General features: G+C 42.5%; 2 protein-coding genes across 3 annotated transcripts in view; one reads left to right on the top strand and one right to left on the bottom strand.

Moving 5' to 3' along the window:
- The window catches only part of Ca5b (carbonic anhydrase 5B), a 57,418-nt gene that overhangs the window by 26,228 nt on the left and 13,170 nt on the right, over positions 1 to 18,020 (bottom strand). For both annotated transcript variants that reach the window (XM_028887740.2, XM_028887741.2), the window contains exons 2-3: positions 17,489 to 17,683; positions 2,742 to 2,939 (exon numbers count right to left, since the gene is read on the bottom strand). In XM_028887740.2, the coding sequence (XP_028743573.1) occupies positions 2,742 to 2,939; positions 17,489 to 17,630 (340 nt within the window). In that variant the 5' untranslated portion in view covers positions 17,631 to 17,683. The remainder of the gene's footprint in view (positions 1 to 2,741; positions 2,940 to 17,488; positions 17,684 to 18,020) is intronic.
- LOC114705701 (pro-cathepsin H-like) lies at positions 7,293 to 8,636 on the top strand. The gene is given in 3 exon segments (XM_037199278.1): positions 7,293 to 7,322; positions 7,324 to 7,557; positions 7,559 to 8,636. Coding segments are annotated over 3 exon segments (1,002 nt in total). The 3' UTR covers positions 8,297 to 8,636.

The following is an 18,020-nucleotide window of genomic DNA, read 5'->3' as shown; positions in this document are numbered from 1 at the left end:
CTTTTACATTTTAAATTGTAGAACAGCTATAGAAGCCAGGTTGTGGCACACATGCAAAACCAGCACTTGAGAGGCAGAGGCTGGAGGATCAGGAGTTCAAGATATCCTTGGCTACACAGAGAGTTAGAGACTAGCCTTGGCTACATGAGATCCAGTCTCAAACAAAACTCTGAACACTTAAGTCATTTGTCTAAGAGAAGCCATTGAACAGTTTTCTAAGATTCCCAGCTCAACACAGCAATGATAAATTGTCAACCTGCTAAGTCTACCAAGGGCTTTCAAAGCTGACTAACACCCTAGGATCTGCAGACAAAAAGAAAGATTACCAGCAACTGGGCTATAACTGAGCTCTGAAGGGACTCTGAAGTCTATCCAGAGTGAATGTGTGCAGGTAGGCACCCTCAGCTATCCAGAGTGAATGTGTGCAGGTAGGCACCCACAGCTAGGTCTGCCCATTAGGCCAACATGGATAACAGTAGTTCTGCAGCACAGTCACAGGGATTTAGTTTGCTGTTTTGAAATTTCCTGGAATTCTTACACATGGGGTAATATGAGCTTCCAGTTGAAATGGGAACAGACTCTATAGTTTTGGGGAAAGTATGAGAAAAATGTTCACGAATCAGTAAGGAAAAGGAGCAAATTCCTTCCTAGTTTTGAGGTATATCAAGCAACACATTCAGAGCAGTGTGGAAAGATGGCTCAGTGGGTAAAAGGATTTGCTGTGCAAGCATTAGGACCTGGGTGTTAATCCCCAGCACTCATGCAAAAAAAATTGGTGTGGCCACATTGGAGTTACACATGCTTGTAACTCCAGCATTGGAAGAGAGAAAGAGCATCCCAACATTTTAATGGCTGGCCAGCCTGGCTGAAATGAAAGCTCTAGGTTCTGTGAGAGACCCTGTCTGAAGGGAATAAGGTGGCTAGTAATAGAGTAAGACACCTGACATCCTTTTGTGGCCTCTATGCAAGTGCATGGGTATACACATTTGCATATACTACACACACACATGCACCCACACAGGACAAAGCAGAGAATGGGGGATGTAGAAACATTTTAGTGCTGTGGGATAATGCTTTTGTACACAGGTTTAATAAAACGCTGATTGGTCAGTAGCCAGGCAGGAAGTATAGGCAGGATAAGCAGACAAGGAGAATTCTGGGAAAAGGAAGGCTGAGTGAAGAGACACCAGCCCACCGTCTAGGGAGCAACATGTAATGGCACACAGGTAAAGCCACGGAACATGTGGAGAAATATAGATGAACAGAAATGGACTGAGTTTAAGTGTAAGAGCTAGTCAGTAGAAAGCCTGAGCTAATGGCCGAGCAGTTTTAATTAATATAAGCCTCTGTGTGTTTACTTGCATCTGAGCAGCTGCGGACCAGGCAGGACACAGGAAAACTTCAGCTACATTTTAGTACAAAAGGACAGGTTTCAATACTGAATCATAGCAGAGAAGGATGCTAGAAGGAAGATAATGAGAGAGAGAGAGAGAGAGAGAGAGAGAGAGAGAGAGAGAGAGAGAGAGAGAGAGAGAGAGAGAGAGAGAGAGAGAGAGAGAGAGACTGAAAGAGTGGTCTGTTTGTAGTCCAGGGGGCCAAAAAAGCCAGAGCACTATATCTAAGCATCAAAGAATTACAGTAAAATGCAAATAAATCAAAGAAACAACTGAGATTTCCAGACAAGTTAAATATGCCGATGCTTTTAAATTACATGTTTTTTTTTTACCTTATCCAGCATCACTGTCACTGATTCATCTTCTATATTCATGAGAGAAAGCCATTTTCTTTGAGCTCAGAAACTGTCAAAGTCAGTTCTAATGGTATCTGAGGTCTGCTAATCTTCATGAATGGTATACTGTAAGACCATTAGCACCATCCCTGATCCGGAATCACTAAATGCTACTTATGTTCTCCTTCCCTGATAGTTGAAATACCCAAAAATGTCTACAGAGTTTCCTGAAAATCCCCAGTCCAGGGACTGGGAGAAGAAATGGAGTGATGGGAAGCAGGTGTCAAAACTGTTCCTAATTAAGAACCACTACATTAGCTATACTATTTCTGAATAGTAATTGTTTCAAAGTAATAATTACTGGACATCATTAAATTCGCAGTGTTTTGTTTGAGATGGGATCTCTCTCTCTGCAGCCCTGGCTGCCCTGGACCTCGTTCTGTTGCTCTGTAGACCAGACTGGCCTTGAACTCACAGAGATCCACCAGCCTCTGCCTCCAGAATGTTGGGATTAAAGGTATATGTCACCACACCCTGCAAAACTAAGTAATACTGGTTAATAAAACTACCATAATGTAAGTTTCTTATTTTTCTAATATGTGACTCATCTTAACTAGTTAAGACTATATAACCTAGCACACACATAAATATTATTTTTGCCCCATTTCAGGTATATTGCAATCTGATAAGTTAAATGTGATTAATAATATTTCTGTTTAATATGATAATTCATGTAAAGTCAGCAGAGGAAAATTTGTATATATTGAATATATACATACAAAATAAATTTCCAGCAAAGATAAATTTCACTGGTTATAGAATTTATATGTAAGTAATAAAATATCACTTATATTGGATGGAAGAAATTATTATAAAAACATTTTTACATATATTAAAAAAAGTAAAAGCAATGAGTTTCACATCACTGTACCATGGAGACTGCCTGGTATGTCCTATTTGGTATAACATAGTTCCTTTCACTATACAAATGACTACCAGATCTTTCTTTTACCTGATTTATCTGTAGAATCTTCAAATTCCACGAGGAAAGAGTACCCATTATTCCAGATGTGGAGGCAGGTGGCCGGGTCATAAGAGAGAGTGAGTGGTTTTAAGCCAGGGTCATAAACACTGTCCCTCCATCGGATGTTGATGGGTGACTGCCGATCACCCGCAGGAACAAGGTCCAAGTTCTCCCAGAGTGGAGGTACTAGGAGAGAGCAAGTCCAGGCAGTTAGCAAAAACAACCACTATCTAGCACCACACGCAAGACCATCCCATTTGGGAAGAAGCCAAAGAGGCAAAGGCAGCTAGCTCACAGTCTCAGAAATTAGCTATTTGGGGGCCTTAAACAACTATGTAAAGCTGATCAGGGCAGGCCAGAGAGCATAAAACCAACCCATCTCAGCCTGCCTGCTAATGTGCCCTGAAGTCAGCGCCATCAGTTCTGTGGACTCAGCAAAATACACGGGGATTAGAGTGTGGAACCAGTTTTCACAAACGCTGCTCTTGGTTTCATTGCAATTTCTTGAACTCCGACCACCTCAACTGGTTTCAAATACAAAGTCAAGTGAACTTTCAATAACAGACTTTATCTCAACAAAGGAAACAGGGTTGGGACTGTTGGAAAACAAACTTTAATTCAATATTGTCAGTTTTCAGTTGGTTGACCAGTATAGCCTGCCTCCTAGCAAATGATTGTGCCACACAAGTGTGCATGCCAGGTTCACCTCTACAAACAACTGTGAGGACGAAGCAGCCTCTCACCCTATAAGACCTGGATAGACACCAGCATTGCTGAGGTCTCTCAAGTCCACAGTTTGTCAAAAGAATGTGAACACAATCTCTTAAGGCATACCATACAGTTTGTCCAAAACAGGCACTCACTCTATGGCTTGTGCTGTTCCCCCTCCTTCATAGAGGCAAGCCCAGGTCTTTGCCGCAATAAATATCAGCAGACTTTCTGATGATAACACAGATGTTAAGCCACCGAGAAATGATGAATAGAACCCACACCTATTAATTTTGGGTGGTCTGCCTTGTCAAACTGGACTGCTGCATGTAAAAGAATCCAAACAATACAAATTTATCGCCCTGCACAAAATTCAGCTCCAAATGTATCAAAGACCTCAGCATAAAACCAGATACAGTGAACTGCATAGAATAGAAAGTGGGAAATAGCCTTGAATGCATTGGCACAGGAGAAGACTTTCTGAACAAAACACCGTTAGCACAGGAACTAAGATCAACAATTAATAAATGGGACCTCATGAAACTGAAAAGCTTCCGCACAACAAAGGACACCATCATTCAGACAAAGCAACAGCCTACAGAATGGAAGATTTCTACTAACTACACATCTGATAGAGGACTAATATTCAAAATATATAAAGAATTCAAGAAACTAGACATCAAGAAAACAAATAACCCAATTAAAAATGGGGTACAGATCTAAACAGAGAATTCTCAATGGCAGAAACTCAAATGGTTGAGAAGCACTTAAAGAAATGTTCAACATCCTTTGCTATCAGGGAAATGCAAACCAAAAGGGTTTTCATCTATCACCATCAGAATGGCTAAGATCAGTAACACAAGTGACAGCTCATGCTGTCCAGGATGTGAAGTAAAGGGATCACTCCTCCATTGCTGATGGGAATACAAACTTGTACAGCCACATGGAAATCAGCATGGTGGTTCCTCAGGAAGATGGAAATTGATCTACCTCAAGACCCAGCTGTACCCAAAGATGCTTCATCCTACCCCAGAAACACTTGTTGCTCTATCCATAATATCCAAACACTGGAAACAATCTAGATGTCCATCAACCGAAGAATGGATAAAGAAAATGTGGCACATTTACATAATGGAGTATTATTCAACTGTTAAAAAAAGAAATTATGAAACTTGCAGATAAATGGATGGAACTAGAAAAAAATCATCCAGAATGAAGTAATCCAGACTCAGAAAGACAAAAATGGTATGTATTTGCTTATATGTGGATATTAGCTATTACGTCAATAATAACCAAGCTACAACCCATGGAATCACAGAATAAGAGACTGGGGAGTGGGGACAGATCTCCCTAGGAAAGGGAAATGGTATAGATAGTTGTGGATGAATGGGGGCGGCTGGAACAGGAGAATCAGGTGGGGAGAGGGAGGGAAAACAGGGATGAGGGAGGGACTATGGGGAGAAATAGCTAAAATTAAGGACCATCTGAAGGGTATTATGGAAACCTAATATATATATATATATATATATATATATATATATATATATATATATATATATATGTGTGTGTTGTGTGTGTGTGTGTGTGTGTGTGTGTGTGTGTGTGTATTTATGAAGGTGATCTAAATGAGATTATCATAAATGAGGGAGACAGAGCCCCAACTGAACATCTCCTGTTACCAAATGAAGTTTCCAGTACTGGGAATGGGTTACACCTAATTGAGTTGTTGGTTAAGGGGTCTCATGGGAACCCCAAACAACCAAAGCTATTGCTGAGACTACCAGTTTATGCTCTCCACAAACTGATGGTAAGGCCCTATTGCCGAAGACAACACCTACACAATTCGTTTGAACATGAAGAGTCTTCACCCCTATTTTCTAGCATCTTTGATACTCTGCATGTTACCAAAAGAGAGATCTAAACACCAGCCCAGCCACAAACCCTTTGATCTACAATGGTGAGCTGCCTGCAAGATATGCTGGTGCAATGGTGGCACAAAGCTTGTGGGAGTAAGCAACCAATATCTGACTTGAGTTAAGGTGCACTCCACGAGATGAAATTCATACCTGATGATCCTTGGGTGAACAAGAACCTAAGAATAGACAGCCCAGGGACCTAGCCTAAAACCAAATACTACTGTTCTGCTGAAAGAACAAAGCAATAAAATGACTTCTAATGACATTCTGCTCTACTCATAGACCAGTACTTGCCCAGCCATCATCAGAGAAGCTTCCTCCTGCAGCAGATGAGAACAAATACAGAGACCAACAGTCAGACAACATGCAGAGTGAGAGACCTTGGAACATTCATCCTGAAATGGGATGTGTTCATCAAATCCCTCCCCTCAGGGCTCAAGGAACCCTGTGGAAAAGGAGGTGGAAAGAACCAGAGAGGATAGAGGAAACAAGGCCTGATGAATCAACATGATCAAAGCTCATTATGAACTCAGAGACTGAAGCAGATGCACAGGGCCAGCACAGGTCTGCACCAGATGGGGTCCTAGAGCTGAAAGGAAAAGTGGACACATGCCCCTATCCCTAACCCAGCAGTGTCTCCAACTGATAACCACTTGCAAATGAAAATTTAGTTTTCTCCAAGGGAAATAAACTATTCTTAAGGGTAGACTACATGCCCAATAGTACATGGCCAACAGAAAACAAACAGCATCTTTGAAGGTTCTATGTCTCATAACGCTGTGACAGGGCTTTTTTAATCCTTTTTTTTTTTTTTGGTTTTTCAAGGTAGGGTTTCTCTGTGTAGCCTTGGCTGTCCTGGAACTCGATCTGTAGACCAGGCTGGCCTGGAACACCTACCTCTACCTCCCGAGTGCTGAGGTTAAAGGCATGTGCCACTACTGCTGGCCTTATTTTTTATTATATATATATATATAATAAAAATATTATATATTAAAATAAAAATATATATAAATTTTTTCTCCCTTTTTACCCTATACGTCTTTTGTCTATATATCATGTCTTACAGTTTAGTGTTTTTATGGGATTCCTGGGTGTGCGAACAAGTGAGTCTCTGCATCTCTATCTGTTTCTTGTGCCTTTTCTTGTGCTCTTTCCCTTCTGTTTGTTTGTTTTGTCCTAATCCAACACGCTGGTGTTTCTTTTATCTATATATTATATTATATTATATTATATTATATTATATTATATTATATTATATTATATTATATTATATTATATGTTATTCCTTAGAAGCCTGTTTATTTTCTAGCCTACATAGGTATACATAGTGAGTTCCAGGACAGCCAATGATATATAGGGAGACCCTCAAAATAATAATGATAATAATAATAATAAATAAATAAAAAATGCTGGGCATGGTGGCATACACTTTTAATCCCAGCACTTGGGAGGCAGATGCAGTCAGATCTCTGGGTTCAAGGCCAGCCTGGTCTATGTAGTGAGTTCCAAGATAGCCAGGGCTATAGAGAGAGACACTGACTAAATAATAATAATAATAATAATAATAATAATAATAATAATAATGATAATAGAAGCCTATTTATTTTCTAATGAGAGATAGAAAGGGTTGGACCTGGATGGAGGGGAGGTAGAGAGGAACTGGGAGGAGCAGAGGAAAGATACATAAACAGCAATCAGAATATATTATATAAAGAAACTATTTTCTTTTGTTTGTTTTTTTGTTTTTGTTTTTTGAGACAGGATTTCTCTGTGTAGTCCTGACTGTCCTGGAACTCACTCTGTAGACAAGGCTGGCCTCAAACTCACAGAGAGCCACCTGACTCTACTTCCCAAGTGCTGGGATTAAAAGCATGTGCCACCACCACCTGGCAAAAAGAAATTCTAGAGCGCCGCGATGTGGGCCGCGCTGTCGCTGCTGTGCGCCGGGGGCATGGCTGCTGAGTGCCCAGGCCACCACCGAGCTGACCGTGAACGCCATAGAAAAGTTTCACTTTAAGTCATGGATGACACAGCACCAGAAGACGTACAGCTCGGTGGAATACAACTACAGGCTGCAGATGTTTGCCAACAACCTGAGGAAGGTAAATGCCCACAACCAGAAGAACCACACATTTAAAATGGCATTGAACCAGTTTTCAGACATGAGCTTTACTGAAATAAAAACACAAATACTTCTGGTCAGAGCCTCAGAATTGTTCAGCCACCAAAAGTAACTACCTCCGTGGTACTGGCCCCTACCCCTCCTCCATGGACTGGCAGAAGAAAGGAAATTATGTCTCACCAGTGAAAAATCAGGGCACCTGTGGCAGCTGCTGGACTTTCTCCACCACGGGGGCCCTGGAGTCTGCTGTGGCAATCGCCAGTGGGAAGATGCTGTCTTTGGCTGAGCAGCAGCTGGTAGACTGTGCCCAGAACTTCAACAATCATGGCTGCCAAGGAGGTCTCCCCAGCCAGGCCTTCGAGTACATCCTGTACAACAAAGGCATCATGGGAGAGGATGCCTACCCTTACAGAGGCAAGGATGGTCACTGCAAGTTCAACCCCAAAAAAGCCATCGCATTTGTCAAGGATGTTGCCAACATCACACTCAATGATGAGAAGGCGATGGTAGAAGCTGTGGCATTACACAACCCTGTGAGCTTTGCTTTTGAGGTGACTGAAGATTTTATGTTGTATCACAAGGGCATTTACACCAGCACTTCCTGTCATAAAACTCCAGATAAGGTAAACCATGCAGTCCTGGCTGTTGGCTATGGAGAGCAGGATGGAATTCCCTACTGGATCGTGAAAAACTCTTGGGGCACCCAGTGGGGGGATAAAGGGTACTTCCTCATTGAGCGTGGAAAGAATATGTGTGGCCTGGCTGCCTGTGCCTCCTACCCCATCCCTCAGGTCTAAGCCAAGGCTGCAGAGGCAGCTGGTTGGCAGACAAAGTGATGAACCAGCCTTTCGACGGAAATCATATCCTGGAGGAAATTGTGGGAAAATCCACCCAGAGGGCCCCTCAGTCCTGCACTGAGCTTAGAAGCCTAAAGACTTCTAAGTGAGAAAGAAGAGCTCCACCAGCAACAAGCCCACCCATGTGGCAGCCATCACCAGCCACGTGCCTTGAATGTGGTTTTGAACTGACTCAAACCCACATGGACTAGAACTTTCTCTCTTTCCAGCTCTCTTCACGTAGAGAGAGCTCCAGTGACTACCTTTTCTGGATTGTATATTCAATAAACACACAGTGAATAAAAAAGAAATTCTATTTTCTCTGCTCTTTGCTGCAGGCTGCATTGGGTGAGCTAGTCTGGGCAGTGCTGGAGAGCTCACCCTGGTGGTGATGATAAGGGAAACCTGGCAGGCTGATCAGCCCAGCTACCACCCAGGCCCAGAACCAGAGCTGAGTTGGCCCACCCCAACACCCACCTCATCTATGAACTGTTGGAGCATGTGAAGGGGATGAACCTACAGATCCAAAACAGCAGGATCTCCATGACACAGGACAATAACAGGATCTCCACGAGAAGCCCCAGTGAAAGCCCATTAAAGGTGGCATAGCAGAAGCCAGAGGTCTCGAGCCAGACCAATGACTTGTAGCCGTGAACACTTGCAAGAAAAGATGAATGGACTAAGGGTAAACCGTGTGACTCAACAGGCCACACTACAGCTTCCATGACAAGATTCTTCTCCGCCCCCCTTCTTTTGTTTGTTTGTTTCTTTGTTTTGTTTGGTTTGGGTTTTTCTTTTAAATTTGGGTTTCTTCTGGAGGGAAGGTTACAAGAGCAGAGAGTGGATTTGAGAGGATGGAGATAAGTGGGATTGGAATGTATGATGTGAAATCCACAAAGAGTCAATAAAAGTTAGAAAAAAATCTATTTTCAACGAAAGGGGAGAAAACGAAGCACCAAGAATGGACAGAATCAAGGCCAACCGGAAAAAGGAGAAACACGCGGCTGCAGAGATGGCTTACTGGTTAAGAGTGCTTGCTACTCTTCCAGAGGATCTGAAATTGGGTTCCAGTACCCACACCAGGGGGCCCACAAGCACATGACACTCCATCTCCAGGGGATCTGACTCTTTCTTCTGGCCTCTGCAGGTTGCTGTACAGTTATACACATACATATAAATAAAAATGAAATAAAACCTTAAAAAAAAGCAGGAGCAACAGAAATGGACAGAAGTCACAGCAATGCCCTGTCCATCTTGCCCCACCACCGACTCTAAGGGTTTGATTAAGATGGTTGTGTTGCTAGGCAGGAAAATCTCCCATATATGTCGGTCTCATTCTCATCCTCCTATTAACACAAAAACAGAATCCTGTCTCTGCTTCACTATTAGAGAAAAGATACTTCGCTTCCTTTAATACTGCCCAAAGCTAAAATTCTCCAAGTCTTATCTTTAATTTTTTTGTTTGCTTGATTTTATTTTATCAAAAGTGTCCGGCACATATGGAGTCCTCCTGAGGATGTAGACCAGTTGTTCTCAACGTTAGGAAGCATTCAGCCCTCTGAAAGACATTTGACAATTTCCAGATGCTGCAGGACAAAACTGGCATAGGGTTCTACTGCCCTCTACTGGATAAAGACCAGAGGTGCTGATAAACACCCTTCCCTGCACAGGATGGACAGGCTCCCCAAAACAAGAATTGCCCTGCCAGAAATGTCCCTAGTGCCAGAATCGAGAAACCTTCACCTAGAGTCAAAAACCATACGTGAACTCATGGGCTGGTTCACGGCCCGGTCAGTTTCAAAGACTCCTGGCCCAAGGAAGCCTTCTATTTTGCACCTCTGACATCCTCAGATTATGGCCAATAACCTGAGAAGTCATACTGTTAAAAAGCCAACAAGTCCAGACTGGTCTACAGTTGATCTGCAGGCAGCAGAAGTAGACCGCGTCCCATACTGGGCATAGCTTGAGCATAGGAGACCTCAAAGCCTGACCCCACAGTGACACACTTTCTCCAACAAGGCCACACCTCCTCATAGTGGCACTCCCTACGGGCCAAGCATTCAAACATGTAAGTCTATGGGGGCCATTCCTATTCAAACCACCACAGATTTATTTTTGGTTTTATGCATATGCTTGTTTTGCCTTCATGGCTGTGCACTAGAGGCATCTCTTCAGCCCCTCAGAATTTCAGATTCCATGTTGACCATACATTTGGTCTCCACTCTTATTCATGTAGCTTTGGTGTAGTGTGTACTTGGCACTGTCTTAGTCTCTTTGGGCTTCTCTAACAGAATCTCACAGAATGGGTGACTAAGAAACCAAAGAATACAGTTCTCACAGCTCTAGAGTTGGGAAAGCCCAACAGAAGGCCCCGGCATACTTGGCGTCTGCTGGAGGCTGTTTTCTGGTTTGTAGACAGCGTCTTCCTGGTGTCATCTCACTCTGCTCTTTATAAAAGGGCACTTATCCCATTCATAAAGGCAGAGTCCTCTTCATCTCACTGCCTCCCAAAGGCCATGTCTCCTAACATCATCATTGGGATGTCAGGAATTCGACATACTAGTTTATGGGCGACACATCCAGCTCACTGCAATCAGCTATTTCTCCAGCCCTGGTTCAGCCTTTGAAACAGGAGACGCACATGCATGCCTTCGCCCCTTTGTTCCTTCTACAAAAACTCATTTCCCCTCATTCAGCTCAGGGAATGACTTCCATTACCTTTAGGTCTTGGACTTAATTGTCCCCTCCTTAGCAAAGTGTCCTCTAGTTCTTTTATAATAGGATCCTCCCATATCCTTTTTTAAAAATAGGGTCTCACTATGTAGCCCTGGCTATCATGGAACTCACTATGTATCACAGACCAGGCTGGCCTCGAACTCACAGCAACCCGCCTGCCTCTGCCTCCCCAGTGCTGGGATTAAAGGTGTGAGCCACCATACCCAGCCATTTTTTAATCACAACATTGATTTGCCCTTCCGATCTTTATTCACAGGTATAGTTAGAGTTGTATGCTTAACTATCTGCCTCTTCCACTATTCTGCAAGCCAAGCTGGCTTTCAATCAGTATTTGTGGCTCAACTGCATAACAGAAAGAACACTATGAAGGTCATGAAGGTGGCACTCTCATGGATGGAATTAATTATTCATGACTTGAACAAGGATGACAAAAACAGATGTGCTATGGTAGACACAGGAAAGCTCACAAGGCCTCAACCCTAGCCAAAGATACAAGCAACCAAGGAACCCTGAGAGTGAGGGAAATTGTTCTCCTCAGGAAAAAGCACAGCAAGTGATTATCCAATACCAAATGGTCATCCTGAAAACATCCATACTAAGTAACATGATACAGACTGAGCAGGTTGTACTTACTTATTTAGAAATACACATATGGCCATGAATTTGAAAAATAGCAAGGAGGAATATATGGGAAGGTTTGGAGGGAAGAGGCAAGGAGGAAATGATGTCATTATATTATAATCTCAAATATTAAAAAAATAATAATTTAAAAGGAAGGTGGTGTTATAGTTGTTGGCCAGAAAGAAAGCAGTCCTGGCACAAGTTGCTGGAGCCCCCTGAAGCACGGCTTGATAGCAGTTGGGAAAACTGCCTTCATGAAACCCAGAGTATTTGAAAAATGACAACATAAGGATGGAAGTTATAAATTATTGATATCAAACCTACATGGGATACAGATGAAAGGGACAGGGCTACCTGGAGCACAGAAAGCTTTGGGACAGGAAGACAGTCTGGAAAGAGAAGCAATTCTCTTCCCTTCTCCCAACTCTCCTACCTTCCATCCTTTGGCTCTTTGCAATTAAATTTAGAATAGCTCCAATTATTGCTCTGGTCCCTCTTTGTACCTGAGCTTTTCAGTATGATACTCACTTAGCTCACGCAGCTAGTGTAAACTGAGATGTGCTATAAGTAAATGACAGTAGAGTCTTTGAAGACTGAGGACAAAATCATGCAAAAAGTTCACTTAGAGTTCTTACAGTGATTTCATGTTAGAAACATAATATCTTTGACATATTATGTTACAAAAATATATTAGAAGAAATAACTTATCTGTTTATTTGTACTGTTATTTATTATTTATTGTCTGTTTATTGAATGTATATGGGTGCTTTGCCTGCATATGTGTCTGTTTTGCCTACATATGTCTGTGCACCACGTGTATGCCTGGTGCCTGCAGAGACCAGAAGAAAATGTTAGATGCCCTGAGACTAGAGTTATAGATGGTTGTGTGCCACCATGTTGGCACTAGGAATTGAATCTAGACCCTCTAGAAGAGCATGCATCCAGTGCTCTTAAGCACTGAAGCATCTCTCTAGCTTTTATTTGTACTTTAAAAAATGAAGTCATTTAAAAACACAGAATTAGGGGTTGGGGATTTAGCTCAGTGGTTGAGTGCTTGTGTAGCAAGCCCAAGGCCCTGGGTTCGGTCCTCAGCTCCGGAAAAAAAAAGAAAAGAAAACACAGAATTAACTATATGGCTCATATTTCTGGCTCATGTTGCACGTCTATTGAACAGCACCATTTATGAATAATTCTTACAGTAATTACACATTAAAGACATCAACATCCAAAATATACTGGATTAAGTAAAATATACCATAAAAATTAATTAGTTTCCTTCCCCTTTCCTAACCCATTAGAAAACTGAGAATGGCCGGGCGGTGGTGGCACATGCCTTTAATCCCAGCACTTGGGAGGTAGAGGCAGGTGGATCTCTGTGAGTTCGAGGCCGGCCTGGGCTACAGATCAAGTTCCAGGACAGCCAGGGCTGTTAAACAGAGAAACACTGTCTCGAAAAACCAAAAAAGAGGGAAAAAAGAAAAAGAAAACTGAGAATGATCATTGTGTCTTGTCCCTGACCAGCCAGACAGCACTGCTCTCCGCCCTCACTGGCTTTCTAGCCTGTCTTTTTCTTGAGGGCTGTGCTTTCCCTCCAGAACCAAAGACCATCTTTGTAGGCTCTGGCCTCATGCGGGGACAGGCAGGCTCTTAATGACAGCCAGGAAAGCACAGATTGCCTTGCTGGACTTTCAGGGTTATGGGGAACTCTGATGCTGAATTGACTGGCCAGTGGAATCACATGCTGTTATCAGCACAGGTAATAAAGCCTGCATTTCCTATGCTTAGCTCCAGGGCTTCTTGTTAGTTCTAGGGAGTTGAAGATAATCCCAAGATCACCAAGAGATTCCAAGAAGCTCTCAATATCAAATACAGTTTGAAGCATCCAGGACGTATATCGCCCAGGAGTTATCAATGAATTTTTGTTTGGTTTGTTTTTGAAACAGGGTCTCACTATGTAATTCAGGCTGGCCTGGATCCATAATCCTCCTGCTTTAGATTTCTGAATGCCTGTGTTAAAATTACAAGTGTGAGACATTATGCCGAACTTTTAAAAAACTTTAAATGGCTGGAGAGATGGCTCCTTAGTTAAACTCACTTGCTAGTCTTGCAGAGGACTCAAGTATGGTTCCTAGCACCAACATCTGGCAACTCACAAACACCTATAACTCCAGCTCCAGCAGACCTGATTCCCTCTTTTGGCTTCAGAGGGCACACGCACACACGTGGCGCACATATATGTACACATAAATAAAAATAATAAAAAGAAAATGTAAAGAAGGAAAGTCTTAAATATGTTCATTTTTAAGTATAGAAAAAAAACAAGAATAAGACATACTCAAGTGTAGGTGTGAACTTCTTAAAGGAGAGTCACCTGAATAACCCCCCTCAGATTAATTTACTTTATTTATTTTTATTCATGTGTCTGTGTCTTCGTCTGACATGTGGTGTGTGTGTGTGTGTGTGTGTGTGTGTGTGTGTGTGTGTGTGTGTGTGCGTGCGCGCGCGCCCGAGGAGGCCAGAGGAAGGTATCAGGTCCTCTGGAGCTGGAGTTATAGGTAGATGTGAGCTACTCCACATAGGTGCTGGTCCTCTGTAAGAGCAGTAAGAACTCTTCACTGTTGAGCAATCTCTCCAGCCCCCTAAGAAAGCTTCATAAATGTTATTGTTGTCCAGGCTTTGTGTTCTTCAAAACTAAATGGGGAAGTAATAAAACAATGTTGTAAAAACTGCAAACATGAATATTCAGTAGAATTTCTTCTGAAGACTGAAGCTTCCAGCACGGTAACTATTAAGCACACATGGTTATAAAATATTAATGAATTTAAATTGACATGTATATACATGAGACTAATGAGTACATGTTTTTCTTTTCATTTTTGTCTTTTATTTCTTTCTTTGTTTTTATCTTTGTAGTTTCATTTTTTAGTGGCTGTATTTATATAGTGCAGTTCAATAATTCCAATGTTTCTCTTGCTTATTGAAAAAAAAAAAGCCAGATGTGGTGACACACAGCTGTAATCCCTGCACTAAAGGAATGAGGACAGAAGAATCAGAGGTTTAAGGGCAGCCCCAGCTACAAAGCAATTTTGAGGCCAGCCTGAGCTACATGAAACCCTGTCTCAAAAAAAAAAAAAAAACCAAACAAATAACTGTAGGAAGATCAAGAACACTAAAACATCATTAATGTAATAACAAATGTGTACCATTTTTATTCTCCATCATCTTCTTTATACCTTTATTAAATTCATTAAATTAAAAATGACTAAATCATCAAATTCATTCTCCTATGTTTTAAGATCTTCTGCCTAATTTTTTAATGTAGCAATTAGTCTAAATGGTACTCTGATTTTATTTTCATCTCTGGTAATGGGCATATGGCTTATTAAGTCCTCAGGAGTTACTGACTGCATCTTGGGAAAACAGCAAACAGCAATTTGACTAGACAGCCATGATAACTGAACAGAGAAAAAAGGTGGCAGGCAATGAGCACAATGCTTCCAAATTTGCCACACTCTCCTACTTCCTTTACTCCTTGTTCTGCTTTACCTTACCTAAAATGGTCAGATCTGAAGCTGGTGCAGGACTGAATACTGGCACTCCCAGTGACTAAGGCAGGAAGAGATCAAGATGTCGAGGCCATCCTGGGCTACAGAGTGAGTTGGAAGTCAGCCTGGGTTACACGAGCCCAGACAAACAGCACATAAAATGGTCAGATTTGAACGTCTGAGGCAAGCACTGAACCTATGATGACAGAAATGATGAGGGTAAGAATGATCATGACGGGGTCTAGCGAGGTGGCTCAGGGATTAAGAGCACTTGCTGCTCTTCCAGAGGTCCTGGGTTTGGTTTCCAGCACCCACATGGTGGCTCATAACCATCTGTAATTCTGGTTCCAGCAGATCTAAGTCCTTCTTCTGACCGCCAAAGGCACCCTCAAACATGCATGTGGTGCACAGACATACATGCAGGCAAACACACACAAAAAATAAAATGAATAAATCTAAGAATGATCATGATACTAATAGGAGCTGCTAGCACTGACGTTCTAGCCTTTGACAACCTCAGGTTCTTCTTGTCTCAGAGCATCGACCTTCTGTTGGGCTACTGAGCTGTCAGAAACAATGAGTATTGTCTTCACAAGCAAGCAGGGGAAGGATGGGCCAGCAGAAGAGGAAATATGCTCACTGGGGCAACAAAGACCATAATATTCTCCTGCCTGAAAAAGGGTTGGAACAGTGTTATATGCCAAGAGCCAAATAGGAAACCAACCGTGCCCCATGTTCCCACCGATTTAGAAACAAGAGCATGTCTTAATATATGAGAGATTAATCAAGGGAAGTTGACCTTCTCTGCCACTCCTGTCTGCAGCAAGCTGTCCTCAAAACACAGCAGACAGGGTTTTAGATGTTTAACTTTCAACCTTCTGCTGCAACATAAAAGAGGAAAACTTTAGTAGCTGGATCAATATGACTAATTTTTTCCATTTTAGGCCTTAGACCACAAAGTACCAGAATTCACAGTAAGCCAGTCTGGATAGGATGTGGGCACGCTTGTAGGAGGAAGCCACACCCAGCAAAGAGAAATTTCGTATGACTCAGGCCAATTTCTTTTAATAAGAAGACACCCAGTGCTGAAGGCAACAGGAATTTATAGTTAAAATAGATTTGTGGAGCAGTTTCAGAATCCTGGGCTTAAGCTAGATTAACACCATCATTGGCAAGCATTTTCTTCTTTACCCATCTTTTAATTATATACATACAGGGTCAGGAAGAAAACTAGATTTCAGTGCAGGCCAACATTCAAAAAGTCTGTGTGGGCCTTTTTTGTTTTGTTTTTCTGATAGTGGAAATTTTCTCTTTAGTGCTACACTTAGCTACTTCATCTGCCCATAAACCCAAATGTACACACCATCCTTTCTCATCATCTCAATGGTTCTTATCCACGGGGCAGTTTTGTTCCCTAGAACTCATTGGGAAATGTCGACAGACACTTTTGATTCTTATAACTGAGCGGTGGTGGCGGGGGGTGGGGTGGGGGGGGGGTGGGGTGGGGGGGTGCAACTAGGACTGAGGGAGTAAACACACTCCCCTCAGCCCCACACCCGTGCCAGGGTGGAGAATCCCTTTAACACCATGACGTGGACAATAACTTATGTCTCCAAGGGAGCCACAGGGCACTGAAAGCAGACCATCTGCTGCCTCATTTGATCTCACATATTTTCAGCAGTGCACACACTTACAAGCTGGTCAGCTAGAATTGAGTCTGGGATTTATAACTCCAGGCCGAATATTCTGGAGCATGAAGACAACCACCCATGTGCAAAATTCAATCTGCAAATTCTATAAATGTAAGCTCTGCTGCAACAGTTTGCAGTCTGTGCGGCAACCTTAGTCAAAAGAAACAATATGATATCAGATTTCAAGACATTTCAAAGTTTTCACAGCCCCGCCCACTTTCAGCAGGACATCATTTAGCATGCTAAAACAGGTCTAAAGGACTTTCCATGTCTGCTGTCTTTACAGTCACGTTCACAGGGTTTTTTGTTTGGTTGGTTTGGTTTTGGAGACAGGGTTACTCTGTGTAGCATTGGCTGTCCTGGAACTCACACTGTAAACCAGGCTGGCCTTGAACTCACAGAGATCTACCTGCCTCTGCCTCCTGAGTGCTGGGATTAAAGGTGTGCACCAATATCACCTGGCATGTTCACAGTTCTTAAAGTGTATAATTCCACATTGAAATTTCTACAGGGAATTAGCAACCAAACTTTCCACTCTCTTAAAAGAGTGGAGTACTCACAGGCTCGGTTCCGGGTTCGGTAAGTGCAGGTGTAAAGACTGCAGGACCTCACTGGCATAGACCTCGGAACCTGGAACCTTCTCCACAGCAATGTACAGGGAGACGCTCGCAGAATCACCCTCAGGTGATTCATCGCCGGCATCTTTAGCTTGGACTTTCCAGCAGTGGCCAAACACCTCAAGGGAGCCTAAAAACCTGGAGGAGGGCAGAAGAAGGAAAGTTATACACAGTGCCCAACACGGAGTGAACAGCCCAAGGACACCTCAGAGAAGACAACCCTGGGAAGGCTAGTTCACACCCTGATGTGGGGGTGGGGCAAATGAGAGTCAATAGTGTATTCACTCTTGTTTTTCAAACTGAGTGCCTTGGTGGCATGCAGGGTTCAGAGGACTGACTCATGAGTTTGGCCATTCCCTCAGAGTTGGCAAACATTAGAGGCCCAGAGAAAAGATTCTTCCTCACACACATAAAGATTGTTGGTGGTAGCTACCGTTTCTTAAAATTAAAAGAAAATGTATTCCCTCAAATCCTA

This window comes from Peromyscus leucopus, chromosome X, assembly GCF_004664715.2.
Source record: "Peromyscus leucopus breed LL Stock chromosome X, UCI_PerLeu_2.1, whole genome shotgun sequence".
NCBI classification, from domain to species: domain Eukaryota; kingdom Metazoa; phylum Chordata; class Mammalia; order Rodentia; family Cricetidae; genus Peromyscus; species Peromyscus leucopus.
The sequence above is the reverse complement of the archived record's forward strand: the minus strand, read 5'-3'. Positions and strand labels throughout refer to the sequence as shown.